Source organism: Pocillopora damicornis, chromosome 10 (assembly GCF_964200805.1).
Source record: "Pocillopora damicornis chromosome 10, jaPocDami1.2, whole genome shotgun sequence".
NCBI classification, from domain to species: Eukaryota; Metazoa; Cnidaria; class Anthozoa; order Scleractinia; family Pocilloporidae; genus Pocillopora; species Pocillopora damicornis.
In genome coordinates this window covers 21,695,172-21,712,650 of record NC_142679.1, presented here as the reverse complement: position 1 = coordinate 21,712,650, position 17,479 = coordinate 21,695,172, and the positions used below count along the sequence as shown (strand labels likewise).

The window sequence follows — 17,479 nt, the reverse complement described above, 5'->3', positions numbered from 1 at the left end:
CTACAGCTACTACAGCTACTACAGGTACTACAGGTACTACTACTACAGGTACTACAGCTACTACAGGTACTACGGCTACTACAGGTACTACAGGTACTACAGGTACTACGGCTACTACAGGTACTACAGGTACTACAGGTACTACAGGTACTACAGGTACTACAGCTACTACAGCTACTACAGGTACTACAGGTACTACAGGTACTACTACTACAACTACTACAGCTACTACAGCTACTACAGCTACTACAGGTACTACAGGTACTACAGGTACTACAGGTACTACAGGTACTACAGGTACTACAGGTACTACTACTACAGGTACTACAGGTACTACAACTACTACAGCTACTACAGCTACTACAGCTACTACAGCTACTACAGGTACTACAGGTACTACAGCTACTACAGGTACTACAGGTACTACAGGTACTACAGGTACTACAGGTACTACAGGTACTACAGGTACTACAGGTACTACTACTACAGGTACTACAGCTACTACAGCTACTACAACTACTACAGCTACTACACCTACTACAGACACTACAGATACTACAGGTACTACAGGTACTACACCTACTACAGGTACTACAGGTACTACAGGTACTACAGGTACTACTACTACAGGTACTACAGCTACTACAGGTACTACGGCTACTACACGTACTACAGCTACTACAGCTACTACAGCTACTACAGGTACTACAGGTACTACAGGTACTACAGGTACTACAGGTACTACAGGTACTACAGGTACTACAGGTACTACGGCTACTACACGTACTACAGCTACTATAGCTACTACAGCTACTACAGCTACTACACATACTACAGGTACTACAGGTACTACGGCTACTACACGTACTACAGCTACTATAGCTACTACAGCTACTACAGCTACTACAGCTACTACACATACTACAGGTACTACATGTACTACAGCTACTACAGCTACTACAGGTACTACAGCTACTACAGCTACTACAGCTACTACAGGTACTACAGGTACTACAACTACTACTACAGCTACTACAGGTACTACAGGTACTACTACTACAGGTACTACAGCTACTACAGCTACTACAACTACTACAGCTACTACACCTACTACAGACACTACAGATACTACAGGTACTACAGGTACTACACCTACTACAGGTACTACAGGTACTATAGGTACTACAGGTACTACAGGTACTACAGGTACTACAGGTACTACAGGTACTACAGGTACTACAGGTACTACAGGTACTACAGGTACTACGGCTACTACACGTACTACAGCTACTATAGCTACTACAGCTACTACAGGTACTACAGCTACTACAGCTACTACACATACTACAGGTACTACATGTACTACAGCTACTACAGCTACTACAGGTACTACAGCTACTACAACTACTACAGGTACTACAGGTACTACAGGTACTACAGGTACTACAGGTACTACAGGTACTACAGGTACTACAGGTACTACAGGTACTACAGGTACTACAGGTACTACAGGTACTACAGGTACTACAGGTACTACAGCTACTACAGGTACTACAGCTACTACAGCTACTACACATACTACAGGTACTACATGTGCTACAGCTACTACAGCTACTACAGGTACTACAGCTACTACAGGTACTACAGCTACTACAGCTACTACAGGTACTACAGGTACTACAACTACTACTACAGCTACTACAGGTACTACAGGTACTACAGCTTCTACAGGTACTACATCTACTACACCTACTACAGCTACTACAGGTACTACAGGTACTACAACTACTACTACAGCTACTACAGGTACTACAGGTACTACAGCTACTACAGCTACTACAGGTACTACAGGTTCTACAGGTACTACAACTCCTGCGGGTACCATAGGTCTTACTACAGTACTAATAGTATGGGCGGTGGCCCGGGACATTTTGGGCAGTCTTACACCAAGTACTACCCATTGTTGTGGTTCTCATACGGAACATATCCGCTGGAGCCTCTCGAAACCTTTCAAGAACAACCATCATTGCCATCAGGATGGTTTAGTACGCATATCCTCCATCAAGTCGGCCTGCAAGATAGTTGGTCATTCGCGTGAGTTTGGTGGCCGTGTGGTTTGTCATTCCGAAAAATGTCCGGGATTATTGGGAATATGCAATCGGAGTGTGTAAGATCGCGATCTTACGAATCCATTAACACCAAGGTAACTAGAGTCGATGATTAAGAAAAACTGTTGCATATACAATTTGTTTTCCTTAAGAAATTGTTTGAGAGCTCAATAACAAACTGAGATGCAGTAAAAACGCGCACTTTACTTTGACTCTATCGAAGGCAGATGTTTTTACCCTGTGTGATCACCTTCATGTATATAGACTTAAAATTAGGTTTATTCTCCCGTGTTGGTCCAGTGTTTATTGTGGTGTATTAAGAATTAGATTTCCAAACATTTTTAATTTTCTGTGAATTCAGTTCTAAGCCTTCCTGTGGAGTTTATTTCGTAACGTAGTCCAAAATAAACATTCAAGTTTTCCGCGATCACTCGATCTTCGAAAGTAATTTAATATGCCGGCACGTACGGTGTCTACATTATTTATGTTTTGTTTTATTTAAGCACAACTTTCTTTTCCCTTCTTTTGTGCAATGAATAGAATACCTAAGTTTAGATGTACGACTTAAAATTAGAGTGTGTACAAGCTGAGATCAATGTATGAAAATTAACTATATTTTTATGTTTGCATCTGGATCCAATTATATTACATCGAGAAACACCATAATGTCCTTGATTTGAATTCAAGAATCAAAAACTCTGTGTGAGTGGTATTTCCTTGCATAGCTTTTAACATCAATCATTCCTTTTTTCCATAAAATGAATAAGCCCAGGGGTTGAATATGCCATTGGCTAAACATAATTAAATTCTCAACGTGTCTAAGTTTAGGTTAGCAAATTATGTATCCATATTGGTCGTCAGTAGTGGTCACACTGAATGAGGTCAAATTTATGCTTGGGTTAGTGAGCATGGTTTATTCCCTTTTTGATTTGCTTTTATGCAAACTGCAGTAAACCATCAGAATATCAAACAGCTAAACAATACAATTTCATTGTCAAAACACACTCTCTTTAAAATAAACTATCTCATTTACATTTCCTTTTCACAAACTTGACTGCTAGCATCATATTAAGCAGTTCTCTCTTACAAGATTGAAGACCTTCCAAAAAATTTTTGCCAAAAAGAACATTGTTATGATTTTCCTTTAATATGTGGATATTCCAGAAAGAAAAATTTGTTCTAGCCCCCTCATTTTGCACTTCAGGTGACAATTTATTAATTACAGGACTCACATCCAATGATAATTGATTCTTTAGGTCTTTTAGAAGATGGCTCCCAACAGTTCAATTAAAATTGTGACACATTTTTCCTATAGGCACGAATGGAAACCACATTTGGAACATCTGCTTTTTCTCCTGTGACAACTATAACAAGAGGTAATGTTCCATGATCAAAAATGATGAAAATAATAAAAAGAAAATGTTGGTGTGAGTGTCTTTGCTCTGCCTTCAGCTTCTTGAGCAGAAAAGGAAATTTTTCAAATACCACAGGAATTGGGAATCAAAAGTGGATCACCTCAATTATGAATTATCTCTTATTTATCAACTTAGAGCTTTTTGGAAAATTCTTGTTTGATAAAACTATTTCTATAACACTAAGTCCCAGAAAAGATAGTTGAGATAATCTTAAAAATTCCCTAAGGATCAGTCAGTTGCTTTATGTATAATCATTTTCTTTTGTTGTAAGGAAGAATTGAATGAAAAAAAAAATGCTGTAGCTATGATGGAGGAATGGCTACAACAGTATTAAAAGAGAAACAGGAAAAAGTCTTCCTTATGTTTACTCTTAGACGTGAAGGCTTCTCTAATTTTTATTATTTACAATCAAAACTGTTTTTCATAATGCAAAATACTACAGTGTAAGTGTTGAAGAGTGTTTTTATTTTCAACATATCTTTGAAACAGCTTTTCCCTTTATTGATCTTTGTATATTGTTAGTGGAACAATTCTATCTTGAGTTCGTTTTGTTTTACTTTTACTTCCAATGCCATAAAACTGGTGATGTCATCAAGCACAACAAACACTAACAAAACTGAAGTATTGAATCAAGCTTAAAATTGTACCACTGACAATTTATCCCTACCATGGTGTCTGTCCTCTTCAAATTTTTACCTTCTTACCCTGGGATCCTAAGGATCTGCAAGTTAACTCACTCAATTTTTGCAATACATTTTTCCTGCCATTCTTTAGCTTGTTCTGAGAATATGGTGTTGTTATCCAGTATTGATGAGAAAATATTTCCTTCATGTATCTTAACTTGTGGTGTAACAGTGTTTTAAAAAGGTTGGGAAAGTTTCACAAAGTAAAAGGGCTAAACTATGAATGAATTTATTTTTGTAAACTGAGCAAATGAATGACATTTTTGTTATTTATTTAGTTGAAAATGAACATGATGGTAGCCTCAACAGGAATTCTGCTAGTATGACATGTGTAGCCTCAAGTAACAGCACAAGTTTAGGACGAGATGGAGACATTAATGGTGTGGTTGGCTCAGATCAGGTACTATTCATAAATATTCAGTTTCAGGCCTTTGTGGGCTGATGGATAGTCTACCATTGGGGACAAATATTGCTGGAGCCCTACTCTGGGTTCCTTAAGAATTTCCACCCAACTGCAGCAGTATGTTAATCACAGATTTCTTGTTTTTAGGGAAGTTTTGATGCCGTCTGCTTCAAACGCCATCACAGGACATCCTCAACTATATCTGCTCGTTCCCATCATTCCATTTCAAGTTGTACAGAAGATGACGAAGAGGTTTGTTTCTTACTTTTCCACTGCAGTATGTAAAATAGTGGAAAATAGTATTACTGAATAATTTGAGTGATAACAATAATTGTTTATGAACCAGAATTCTGATTCAATTTCAAGCAGAACCAAAAAAAACTGAGGAGTTTTGTGTTTACAGTATTGCATTTAAGTGTATGGAACTATGGAAAATCATATTTAGGCAATGATGTGGATGTGGATGATGGAAAAGTACCAATTTCTTTTGGATCAGAATCACCACAGTATTAGTAACTTAATTTGCTATAAGTACACTGAACTATTTTCTGTATGTTATAGGCAGTCGTTTTGTTTGTGGAGGAGCCATCATCAAAACTGTTCTGTATCCTGTGCCAACGTGTGTTTAAAGATCCTGTCATTACTTCATGTGGGGTAAGATCAGGCTATATTCAAAGTTTTAACCATGTTTTTTTTATTTCTTGCATCCCCAAGATCCATTTTTTAGTTCTCCACACTGTGTACTATACATACTAATTTCTTTTCAAAGATTACAATCTAAATAAGTCAGACAGTGTCCCCATGTTTGTAATTTTTTTCCTCTTCTCATAACATTTGTGCTGAAAAATGTATTGATTAAGTAAGGAGAAGTGATATTTTTGGTCACTCTTGTGAGAAGAAGGGTTAAGTAATGACTAGGGTGTATGATCCTTGTATAAAGAAGAATCGAAAAGGTTTGTGTCTATGTGACTTTAACACTGTTATGATGTTAGCCTGCAGAGTAGGCATTATTTTGGGTAGAGAATGCTGACTATTCTTTGCATAAATATACAGCAGCTGTTTTAGATTTTTACTGTTGTGAAACCCTATTTTCACGAAACTGTGAGGGACTATCTTACACCATTAACATAAACTGCTTTTGCTAGAAGTGTGATGTTAATGTAGTTTTTTAAGTGATACAGAAAGGTACTTTTTTTTAATATTTGTATCTTGAAATCAAAGATGTTGATGTTAGTGTGGTTATGATTTTAAGGGGAATGGATACAAATCAATTCAGCTCTGTACAAGTCAAGGATGTTTGAATTAAATCAGGAATAATGTACATCTTTGTGAGATAAAATATCTTAAAGTTCATTCTTATCACAAGCACATGAACCAATTTACATAATGAACATAAGCTGGTCGTCAAATTCACAGTTCAAGCTTCACAAGAATCATAGATCGATAATGTATCAGAATAAAATATTTTGGTTGTCAAGGTTATTGATTTAGAGGTTTCTTTTAAGTTGTATCTTTATTCTGTCCTTTTCTTTTTTTCAGCACACATTTTGTCGAACTTGTGTTCTTTCACGATCATGTGAAAAATGCCCTGTTGATGACAACAAACTTTCAATAGTAGTCGTCAACCTTGCAGTGAGTATAAAAGATCAAATATTTGTGATATTTAAGTATAGAACTATTATCAGTGATATTTTTGTGGGGAAGAGAACATGCATACTGTATATCAAATGAAAGTTTTGATTATTATCATCACTTATATCACCAGAGAACATTTTGCTTGTTTAAATTGTTTTATTTATTTTACCACTTTATTAAATTATTAACCCTTTACACCATAACATCATTATGAATATTCACCATACTGTTCTCTATAAATTTCCTAATATGCTAACAAGGAGAATTTGTTCAACAAGCAAGAGCTTCTTTTGTTGGTGATCACTTCCTTTATTCTTGTGACTGTAATGTTTGACGCAGGAGAGATATTGTGAGGAGAAATGAGATATTAGTCACTCCAAGGATTCAAACGGTTAATGTGAAACCAACATGTTCTCAGTGTTTCAAAACAACATGTATCCCTATATTGGAAATATTTGCTCATAAACAAGTTTGTAATCTCTTCAGGACCCTCAGTTTCAGACTCTTTTAGAAAGAAGTATTCCCTTTCTTCAGTAAAGCCACTTTGCAGCTATTATTCAATACTTTTCTCACCACTTTTTAGTACTAATAATGTGGTACTGTTTTTCTCATTGTGTATTGAGAATTCATTGACCAATGTTTGATTTCTAAAATTATATTTCAGGTGTCAGAACAGATTGGTGAACTATACATCCATTGTAAATATGGCTGTAAACTAAGTTCCACAGGATCCCTGACTGATTATGAAGTGAATCCAAGTGGGTGCCCTGTGACTTTCAAGCTCTCCAATAGGCAGTAAGTCATGGTTGTGTTATGATAAACAAAGTTGTAGTAGGAAGAAAGAAGTAAATAGTTTATTTGTGATGGTAAGGCATGAGGGACTCTTTTCCTGCTTACACAACTTTTTTCTTTAACCCTTTACACCATAACATCAGTATGCATATTCTCCATACTGTTCTGTATACATTTCCTACTGTATTGGCAAGGAGAATTTGTTTAACCCTTTTAAACTCCCAAGATCTGATTGTTAATTCTCCCCTGTAGCTGCTACACATTTCCTTGTAAATTAAGTATGAGAACTTGGTGCTAAATCAAGATAGCAGCTTCTACCTGATAAGTTTGAATATTCTCATTACTTGTTTGCTGAAGAATGTATGGATATTGTAGGGAGAAGTTTTATGTTAATCACTTCTGGGAGTTAAAGGGTTAACAATTAAGAGGTTCTTCAGTTGATGATCATTTTCTTTATTCTCATGACCTTATTGTTTGATTCAGGGCTGATATTGAAAGGAGAGATAAGATGCAATCACTTTCAGGGATTTGAGCATTAACGCAATAAAAATGATGCTGAATACATTTTGTGTTGCAGTGAGCATGAGAGAAATTGTCAGTATGCTCCCACTCAGTGTCCAAACAGTTTGCATTGTCCTACTCTACTGAAGATGGTAAGTGACAAAAATCTGAAAATAAAGTGAATCAGGTCATTCCATATTTTACACTTGGGGACGGGTGTTAATAACTTTTTCTGTATGTGGCTGCCAAAGGTGGGATGGCCAGCTGTGCCATAAGGCCAAACACCAACACAAGGCCTGAACTTAGGCTTAACAGACAGTGATTAGAAGTCTTACAGGCAGCAATTGACTGCTGGTACCTGGCATTTATTTTGTTTGAAGGGGCTCTATAAATTTCATAAATGACTTTCCCAGCCTGGTACATTAAATCACTTGCATAAGGGTATTGTGCTACTTAGTTTTTGAATGAAAACCACTGAATGGTGCCATTTTTTGAACTTTCATTAGGATCTTGAGGATCATTTACAAGTCTGTGAACACATGAAATGTCCACACCAAAAATATGGGTAAATAATATCATATTAACCAATATGCTATGCAATCCACAATGTGTAATATTAAAATAGTGCACAAGTAGACAAGTGATGAGAATAAAGATAAATAGCCATTAGGTGAATATTAGTTGATCCAATACCAAATTCTCAGAACTAAAAACACCATAATTGTATGGCAGACAGTAAGGAGAATTATTAAATAAATGAGATTCTTTGAGAGGGTTTTTTAGCTTTAGTTTATATTTAAGTTTGCCTTCAATTTAGCAATTTGAGATATTTTCTTTTTAATTTTAGTCTTATTATTTTCAACCACCTGTTTTTAGCTGCCACATGGAAGGCAATCACAAAGAAGTCAGACTTCATCTTGAGACGTGCAAGTTTGAAGCTGTCAAGGTACTGACTCTATTTTTTTGTGGTTCACCATAGGTTTTAGTTTTTGAAAACCTTTGTATGGTGAATGACATTTTTTTATTTTTAACAATTATGTCAGGAATTCCTGCAACATACTGACAAGAGAATGGAAGAACTTAAAACAATGTTGAAAGATAAAGACCAGGTATAATGAAATTTGATTTATTGTCACTTGTATTTCTTGCTTACTTTGTTAGACTTTCTAGTTTAGTTTAGTGAATTGTATTTCATATTATTTTAACATTATGGTTGATGACAACACATCTGGAACAAAGGCAAATATGAATAGGACTTTTTCATTTCAGATCTTTTTAAAGTAAAATTATCATAAATTTAGCATGTACTTCATGTTCATTCAGGTCCCACACAAGCAATATCTGTGCTTTGGGTGACCATTAAATTATTTCTATTTGATGTAATTTTTTTCAGGAAATTGTTTTTCTGAAGGCAATGATACTGAAGCTGACAGAGCGAGTTGACAGGATGGAAAAAACTGTTGACATCAGAATAGGTACATGAAAAATCCTAGCTTTGTGTTTAGGTTGGGGAGATGACTTTGTTTAATTTATCCTTGTGGTGTTGTTACTGTTATTACTCCAGATCTTCTAGATGAGAGCCAAACGAAGTTGTCGTCAGACCTACTGGATTCAAGACAAAGTGTTTCCCAGATACAGGTACATAATGTACATGTAGATGATGGCTGGTGAAAGTTATGCCACTATTTTGTCCTTTATCTTTATTGTCAATTGCTAGAATTGTACTGTACTCGTGACATATTTTAACCATGTACAAATAATTATCATTACTGACATATCAAAAGTTTTCTTTACATTTCTCTATTTTGATGAATTTTTCTTCTTATTATTGTTGTATAATACAGACTGATTTGGCCAACGTAGAGGCAAGGCTCTGGGGTGTGGGAAGTAAGTAGTCATGTCTGGGTTGTTGAAATAAACTGTAGACTGAAGGTCTCTTTTTGATAGACTTTTTTTTTTTTTCCAGGAACTTGAAAAGGATAATACCAAGATTACTGATTTAGATGTATTTGTTTTCTTTCAGCATTTGATATCCAACCATTGTTTAAGTGTAAAGGAACTTTTGTTGGCCATCAGGTAAAGCTTGCATGCTCTTGAAAAACTTTCCTTAGAGTGGAATGTGTTAGAAATCTAAGCTACTAGGAACTGAGGTGTGAAGCAGTATATTACAAGTGATGCAACTATTAGTGGATTTTTAACCCACTTTTTTCTCCCCTCCCCCCCCCCCCCCTGCCCCTCATACCAGAACCAGTTCATAAAAAAATCACTCAATGAAATTAGTTATTTTTTAATGTACTGGTTCTAACAGGTAACAAGAGAATGCAAACTGGGATTTTGGGGATGGGTTCTTTCTTCGTACCTTATAAGGGGTTTGATCATAAAATGATAATTTACCAGCATGATCATATTTTAAACTGTGAATGAAGCTTTCACTGTGAGCACTTTGTATTCTTTTTCAGGGTCCTGTTTGGACTTTATGTACACATGGTGAATGGCTCTTTAGTGGGTCATCTGACAAGACAATTAAGGTAAGGTACAGATCATCAAGGAGATGAAGATTTAATAAAGAGATTTACGACATGTTATAAACAAAACATTGTATGGCTGTAGTCTCTGTTAATAGTGGAAATACTGCTCTAAGGAGCACTTAGTTATGCCAAAATACTCCAAAATGTTTGTTTCATTTGGCAAAATGATGACCTGCTTTCTACATTTTCTAGCAAATTTCTAAATTTTGTTCAAAGTGAGATTATAACATGAGTTTCGTCTGCTTAGCTGTGAAGCACATGTGGATGTGGAGAAGGCCTCTTTTTTTTTTTTTGACCAGAGTAAAGCTAGACCCAGCTAAGGTCGTGTGTGATAGCCTCACGTGGGATTCATACCCGTTATTCTGAAAGTGTTCAAAACGTTATTTATGTATCCAGCATCATGAAAAATATCAAATTCTAACTCGAGAAACTTCCTTTGTTTTGGCTTTAACCTCTAAAAATAACAATTTCTCACGTCAGTTAAAACCTGATTAAAGTGTTTTAGATTTATCTTTTCCTCTGAGGGAGTTTCTTGTTCTTGTTTTTTTTAAGGTGTGGGACACTTTAACTACATACAAATGTGTGAAGACCCTTGAAGGACACAGCGGCATTGTCCTGGCCTTGTGTACTCACGAGTAGGTTGCAGCAAGAAATTTACTGAGGATTTTAAAAAACAATTTTGCTCCTATCTCCTTTATCTACAATATTTTAGCGCAAAGTTTTTGTACTTTCTATCGGTCACATCTTTCTTTCTGATGTGGTGGGTGTTTCTCGTGTATTTGATTGCCTTGGCAATTTAAACACTCACGATTTTCATAGGCAACATACCCTCCTTTCATTTAAATGAATTCTTTTTCTTCCACAGCTTTTTATCGTCTCCGTCTCACTCAATATTGATACCATTGAAATCTTAATTGATTTTATCCGCTTTTTTCCGCCGTGCAAGTTTGAGAATTTTTACTGCAATAATCCATCCTCACACAACCTCAACAACTCACATTGTTTTTTATTTCTGTTCTTAACAGGAAGAAGTTGTACAGTGGGTCAGCCGACTGTACCATTAATGTAAGATTTCTTGTTAGCCATTAAGTATTTAAATTGAAAAAATTCGTCTGATTCGAGCTGTTTGTTGACCTTACTGTTTTGTTGTTAGGTTTGGTGCCTGGAGGAGCTTGAACTGCTTGATTCAATTCGTGGTCACGAAAATCCGGTTTGTACTCTGGTGACAAAGAGGAAGATGTTATTCAGTGGATCCCTCAAGAAAATCAAGGTATTTACAGTCAGCTTGAACAATCGTTCTTTGAGCGGTGGGATAAAAAGTTAAAAACAAACAAACAAAGAAGAAAAAGAAAATAAGACTCAAGGTTTTTCAAGTTTACACGTTTTTTTTCCCCGAAGGTGTGGAACCTGCAGACCATGGAACTCATTCAAGAACTTACGGGTCTCAATCACTGGGTGCGCGCGTTAGTAGCCTCAGAAAGGCACCTCTTCAGTGGCTCCTATCAGACTATCAAGGTATCCTATGAGGATTTAGTTTGCCCTGTAACAACTCGACAAATACAATAATCTGTGAAAATAAATTTCTTCTCGTTTTGGATGTAATGTTCCTTTTTTTAAGCAGTAGCAAGAAAATCTGACAGTTAAAGCTTATCTTGCGGGGAATTGATTTATTATCGCTTGTGAATAGACGCTGATTTCTCGGGACGTTATTTTTAGGATGGCTTTAGAATGAGAGCTGAAGGTCGAGGGACTTATTACTTTAATAGCTGCCGAGGCAGAGCCTTAAACCAACTGATGCAGCTTGTTTGGGTTGATTCCATGCACCTCCCGATGCAAGCCTACATTTCAAGCTGACTCTGTGTCTGGTTTCTCTTTCAGTTGTGGGATCTGGACTCGTTGGAATGTGTGCGAGTCCTTCAGACTTCAGGAGGCAGTGTGTATTCCCTAGCAGTCACTAAGGAGTACATCGTATGTGGAACATATGAGAACCAGATACAGGTAAGATGCAGTTCAACCAATTATGCTGAATCGCGTTAGTTTGCTGCCCTTTTTATCGGTTTGTCTGGGTTTAAGCCATGTCCAGGCCAGTTGTCCTCTTAATTTAGGGCTCAAAGTTCAATTTTTCAAAAAGTCGCCTTTTGGCGACCTTCAATTGTAAAATGGTCGCCAAAAAAAAAACAAAAAAAATTGGTCCCTTCCGTGCGAGCCCTGTTGTCATTTGTTTGTAGTCATGATCATGGTGCTGATTATAATTTTGTTGATTCAGGTTTACGATGTCAACACTCACAAACACTTGGAAACTTTGAACGGTGGGTGAACGATTCATTTTTAGTGTTTTTGTGATCTTTAAAAGTGTCGCTGTCTAGATTTGGGGGCGGAAAATATTCGACGAATACCTCTCTGTCTTATCAAGTTATTTTGATGCCAAGAGCCGTTCATTCCACTAATAATTTCGTGATTTCAGCTCAAAAGTCTGCCGAGTACACAGGCGTTCACTATGACGTATCAAAATGCTAAATTAGAATTACAATAAGGGGTCGAACATGTGCCTCTTTGCCGCACTGTGAAAAAATATCTCTTCTCTTCCGTTCGCATGTTAGAAAGAAATTTGAAAATATCATTTCCTATTGCGCCGCGCTATTTGCTTTGAGTGAGCTAGTACTTTTCACTCCTTCATCCTTTCGCCAAACTCTCGCAAAGTTAACTGGTCGGTTGTACTCCGCTCTCGCTCAAATTCTCCAATTCCTTTTATTAACCACTAAGTGTTACGTGTGTTTAATAAGCTATAATCCCAATCACGTAAATTCGAGAAACGTTTGCGTTTAGCTGTATGACTGCTCTAGCCCACTATTCGTATTATGACAACATAACTTACGAGTAATCCCTAATTGGTCTCCCTGATAAAAGAAGATCGGGACCGTACAGTCCGCAAAATTAATTTGAACGGAAAAACGATTGAACGTTGCGATAAATTAACCCAGGGAGGTCGAGAAGCTTTTGGAGCTATCGACGTTCAAATTATCTTCCCTTGGTAGGGCGCTTGTTTTCTTGTATGTCACGAGAAGTTGAAGAATTCATTAATAAATGAAATTCATGCACCTTTCCATGATTATATAATAAACATTGTGCGATTTTTTTTTTCGTTTCGTAATAATGCTTTTCGAATTCGGCATGCCGAGGAAGGCGTCTCAGTATCGGCTTCAAACGTAAATCTTAAGTCGAAGAGGCGTATCACGGAATCTTGTTATTTTAATATTTAAAGGAGTGGAGGATTTTTATAACCAACGCTGGATTAGCGACAGTGTACTTGCAATTTTTTATTTGTGATTTGTGCGAGAAAAATGGGTCTTGAGATTCCTTTTACCAAAGTATTCTCTCTGGTGTGTGTGTGTTATGTGCTTTGATGAAAGGGTCTTTCCTGATACTCGCCCTGGCTATTTTCGCGTGATTCCATGCCTTTCCTTTTAACTATCGAACTCTGACATAAACGAATCGTTTTGTCGACTACTACAAATGAAATTTGCGTTATTAAAGTTCAGTTAACGTAACCAAACCATAAACAACTTTTAGGCAGCGATCATGATAAAACTTTTAAATTACGTCCGCAGTGTAAAAGAATTAAAAACATTTTACCAAGCAAAGAGTGGAATTACATTGAATGAAGTTGTTTTGCGAGAAGTCACCAGTCGTTGAGTATTTTGCAACAACATTTATTTAATTTCGGACCGACCCTTTTTTTCATCATACACTTGAGATTTGCTCAGCTTTTATGAAAACATTGTTGAAATGATTAAATCGCCTCACATAACTTAAGAATAACCCCGTCTATCTTTGACGGGGAAAAATATTTTAACGAATTCTCTTCACTGTAGTTGTCTTTAAAATAAGAGAATTGAAATTACGATCAAAGAAAATTTTGCCGCAATGTTTGAGTATTTACGGCTACTCAATCTTGTTTATCTGTTTTCTCCTTTTGACCGTCATTCTTTTTCATTCTATCGAACAATATTTCATAAAAATCCAGTGGCTTGAAAATGTCGAGCACCAGCGAGTGAAGTTCATCCTGTGACAACTTCTTGGCATTTTCAGTCAGCGCTTTGCTGTTCCTCTTGATAAAGTAATCATCGACCTCATCAGTGGGCACTACACTTTGTGACGAGCTTCGTTTCCTTCCGTTCGGAACTATCCAACTGTTTATTTCTTCGTTCTGTTCAACCGATAGAGTTGGTTCGCTCGACTGTCGCCTGCCAAGTCTTTGCATTTCTACTTGTGCGTATGTCTCCGGAGAGCATGTACTGCTTGCGCGGGGTCGTTGCTTTTTAAACACTGGAGTGTCCAATGTATCTGTCAATGTTTCGTCTGAGTTCCAATCGGCCATATCGCGTCTTCTTCTCTCTCTTTTCCACTGACCTAGTTCTGTCACAGAGCAGTGTCAAGATGAAATGATGACCGTTATGTTTTGCGCTGCGACTTATATGTTTGTTGAGTGTCACGTGGTCTCCTCTTACGTTACACCAGCTCACCAATCAGCGTTTATTAGAATCGTTTTATCAAGTGAAGGGAGTGTCTTGCTTCTCAAACTGGGAGAAGACAATTGACGTTCTCTATGCTACGTGCTTGACGTCAGGGAATGCATAACCGGAAAAAAAAAAACCAAACCAAAACAGAAAGAAACTGAAAAAAAGGTAGCAACACCAAAAAACTGGGGTTTTATTGAACAAAGCAGTGAAGGAGTTGTAAAAATGTTGTTCTATTTTATTCCTGTTGTTTTCTTTTTCCGCGAACACTTACAGCATGTTTTCGTCACGTAGGCCACTCAGTACGATTCTCGCCTATGTAATATTTCAGGTGGACAGTGTGCAACTGTGATCATGGAATCTGTGAATAACAAGGAATACGTCTTCTTTTGCTAGGCCTGAAGTTAAAGAGATAGAGAAAATGATGATCTTATGCACACTGATACAAAAATAAACTAGAAAAGAAAATCTCATAGTAAATGGCACCACGAAGTTCTTTTTATTTCTTTTTTTCGTTTGCAGGTCATGTTGGCACAGTGTACGGCCTAGCCGTGTTGAGTGCTCCAGGCCAAACGCGTTTGTTCAGTGCTTCTTACGACAGATCGCTTAGGGTAATTTGATTATTTTTTCTCTCTTTGAATAGGTAAATCCTAACATCTCTCCCATGTCGTCTACTTCATCGGTAGACAGCGCTTTCTATGATGTTGCTTACGAAATAACCCATGCGAGATGTTGGGAGAACTCGACAATGATTAATAATCACAAGCTTGAGGCAATAATTTTTGAAGATTTTTAAAGCTTTACCGGTGTTAAAATGAAGGATAGCTTTATCACCAATCAGAACGTATGTAGTATCGCTTTGTGGTATCTATTTCACAACTCCCTCCAAACCATCGCACGATGTAGTGTTGGTTTGTTCAAGGTGTAGATAGAAATGACCAACTCCATACTGTTATTTCAGTTTTGGCGCACATAGGTTGGGTTAACTGAAAAGTTTCAGTAGTTATTATAAGGATCATTCCCCTTCTTGTAAAGGGAGTCATTTTCTTCACTACAGATTTTTATTATTATCATCATTTTGGAGAGGAGTATATTCTCAAAAGAGGTTGAAACTAATACTGAAAACAATTGCGCTTTTTAGAGACGCGTTTGGAAGAGTTTAGTGTAAAATATACTTTAAAGGGAACTTCATATACACTGATACCAAAATTGAAGATGATCTTCACATAATTTTTCTGGTAATTTCCTTTTTAGGTCTGGAATTTGGAGAGCTTTACTTGTGTCCAGACTCTTCTCCGCCACCAAGGAAGCGTGGCTGCTCTGGCTGTAACAAAAGGAAGAATATTTTCCGGCGCAGTAGACAGTACTGTAAAGGTTGGTCATATTTAAATGGTGTGAACTTTGCACAGCTCGTACTTTCGAGCGCCGCCATGGACTCTATGTAAAGATCAGTTTTGTTAAAAAGTACGTGTCAGCAGTTTCCACGCAACGTTGTGCGTTTGTTACACTTCGTCGCAGCCGTTGGATAGTCTTGTCACGCATATTGAGGAATGCTTTGCGTAGCAGCGTCAATTATGGTTGCGTAGCAGACTTTACGTTTGGAAGTTCAGCTCGTTTTTTCAATTCTTGTCGAAGATTGCGCAATGATTACGATAGCACAGCCAAACTGTTATATAGGAGCATCTTATCTCTTATTCTTTTGCGTAACCGCACAGTTAACGATTCTTAACATCTTTGTTCTCTCTCTTGTGTTTTCCTTTTTTGTGTCAGGTATGGCAGTGAGTAACAAGCCGTGGAAAAAAATTGGGATTTTTCTATGGATTTGGAGTTTTTTTTTAACCAAAGTTCCACAGAAGACCTAAATGTCTGCCGTGGACCTACACCAAAGGAATGAATGAACAGTGGGGCCTCCTGATGAACCACCACCTACCGTGGACCTACACCAAAGGAATGAATGAACAGTGGGGCCTCCTGATGAACCACCACCTACCGTGGACCTACACCAAAGGAATGAATGAACAGTGGGGCCTCCTGATGAACCACCACCTACCGTGGACCTACACCAAAGGAATGAATGAACAGTGGGGCCTCCTGATGAACCACCACCTACCGTGGACCTACACCAAAGGAATGAATGAACAGTGGGGCCTCCTGATGAACCACCACCTACCGTGGACCTACACCAAAGGAATGAATGAACAGTGGGGCCTCCTGATGAACCACCACCTACCGTGGACCTACACCAAAGGAATGAATGAACAGTGGGGCCTCCTGATGAACCACCACCTACCGTGGACCTACACCAAAGGAATGAATGAACAGTGGGGCCTCCTGATGAACCACCACCTACCGTGGACCTACACCAAAGGAATGAATGAACAGTGGGGCCTCCTGATGAACCACCACCTACAATGGATAATGTGAAAGAGGAACTTTTTTTAACAAGGATGGTGATAGAGTTGTTTCGAAATCGCCGTTTGGATTGGCTGATCATTGCTAGTCTAAGGATATTGGAATTTTGTGACAAGCTCTTTTAGAGTAACTTTCTATCAATTTACAATTGAGAAAAACCGTTAAACCCTTGAATAATTTCTTTTTGGTGAACTGAAACTACAGTTTTTTACCAAGATAAACTGGTGAAGTGATAACAGGTCGTAAGAGAACGAACTCGCCGTCCAGTCCACAGACGATATTCGCGAGTGTTGAGATTCTGATCCAACATTTTATCAACCCACATCATGGAAAGCTAATGTAAACGCTTGAACAGAAATAACCAAGTTTGGGTAGTGTGAAGTCGTTTTGCTTCTCGATTAAAGAACATTTCAGTGGCGTCGAAAGTAATCCGAGATAGCATTGGTTTTTTTTCTTATTTTCTTTGTGATGCAAAACTAAAGCCA

General features: G+C 37.5%; 2 protein-coding genes across 2 annotated transcripts; one reads left to right on the top strand and one right to left on the bottom strand.

The window, feature by feature from the left end:
* The first annotated feature begins 1,939 nt into the window (after positions 1 to 1,939).
* Positions 1,940 to 16,496, top strand: LOC113674939 (E3 ubiquitin-protein ligase TRAF7). Its single transcript, XM_089185468.1, has 25 exons — positions 1,940 to 2,203; positions 3,424 to 3,484; positions 4,485 to 4,606; positions 4,757 to 4,861; positions 5,171 to 5,263; positions 6,149 to 6,241; positions 6,909 to 7,039; positions 7,614 to 7,689; positions 8,044 to 8,102; positions 8,414 to 8,483; positions 8,581 to 8,646; positions 8,931 to 9,012; positions 9,102 to 9,175; positions 9,382 to 9,424; positions 9,561 to 9,613; positions 9,997 to 10,065; positions 10,618 to 10,700; positions 11,091 to 11,130; positions 11,219 to 11,335; positions 11,464 to 11,580; positions 11,944 to 12,063; positions 12,332 to 12,374; positions 15,105 to 15,193; positions 15,837 to 15,956; positions 16,353 to 16,496. The coding sequence occupies exons 1-25, from the start codon at positions 2,132 to 2,134 to the stop codon at positions 16,362 to 16,364; spliced, it is 2,010 nt and encodes a 669-aa protein (XP_089041594.1). The 5' UTR covers positions 1,940 to 2,131; the 3' UTR covers positions 16,365 to 16,496.
* LOC149039381 (uncharacterized) lies at positions 13,760 to 15,045 on the bottom strand. The gene has a single exon (XM_089185469.1). The coding sequence runs from the start codon at positions 14,441 to 14,443 to the stop codon at positions 14,012 to 14,014; it is 432 nt and encodes a 143-aa protein (XP_089041595.1). The 5' UTR covers positions 14,444 to 15,045; the 3' UTR covers positions 13,760 to 14,011.
* Positions 16,497 to 17,479: the final 983 nt, after the last annotated feature.

Bases quoted from the DNA above. Each gene is read 5' to 3' on its own strand.
- LOC113674939 (XM_089185468.1), top strand. From the start codon at position 2,132: ATGTCCGGGATTATTGGGAATATGCAATCGGAGTGTGTAAGATCGCGA. The intron at 7,040-7,613 runs GTAAGTCATGGT...TTTGTGTTGCAG, and splicing joins TTCAAGCTCTCCAATAGGCA to TGAGCATGAGAGAAATTGTC. The intron at 12,375-15,104 runs GTGGGTGAACGA...TTTCGTTTGCAG, and splicing joins ACACTTGGAAACTTTGAACG to GTCATGTTGGCACAGTGTAC.
- LOC149039381 (XM_089185469.1), bottom strand. From the start codon at position 14,443: ATGGCCGATTGGAACTCAGACGAAACATTGACAGATACATTGGACACT.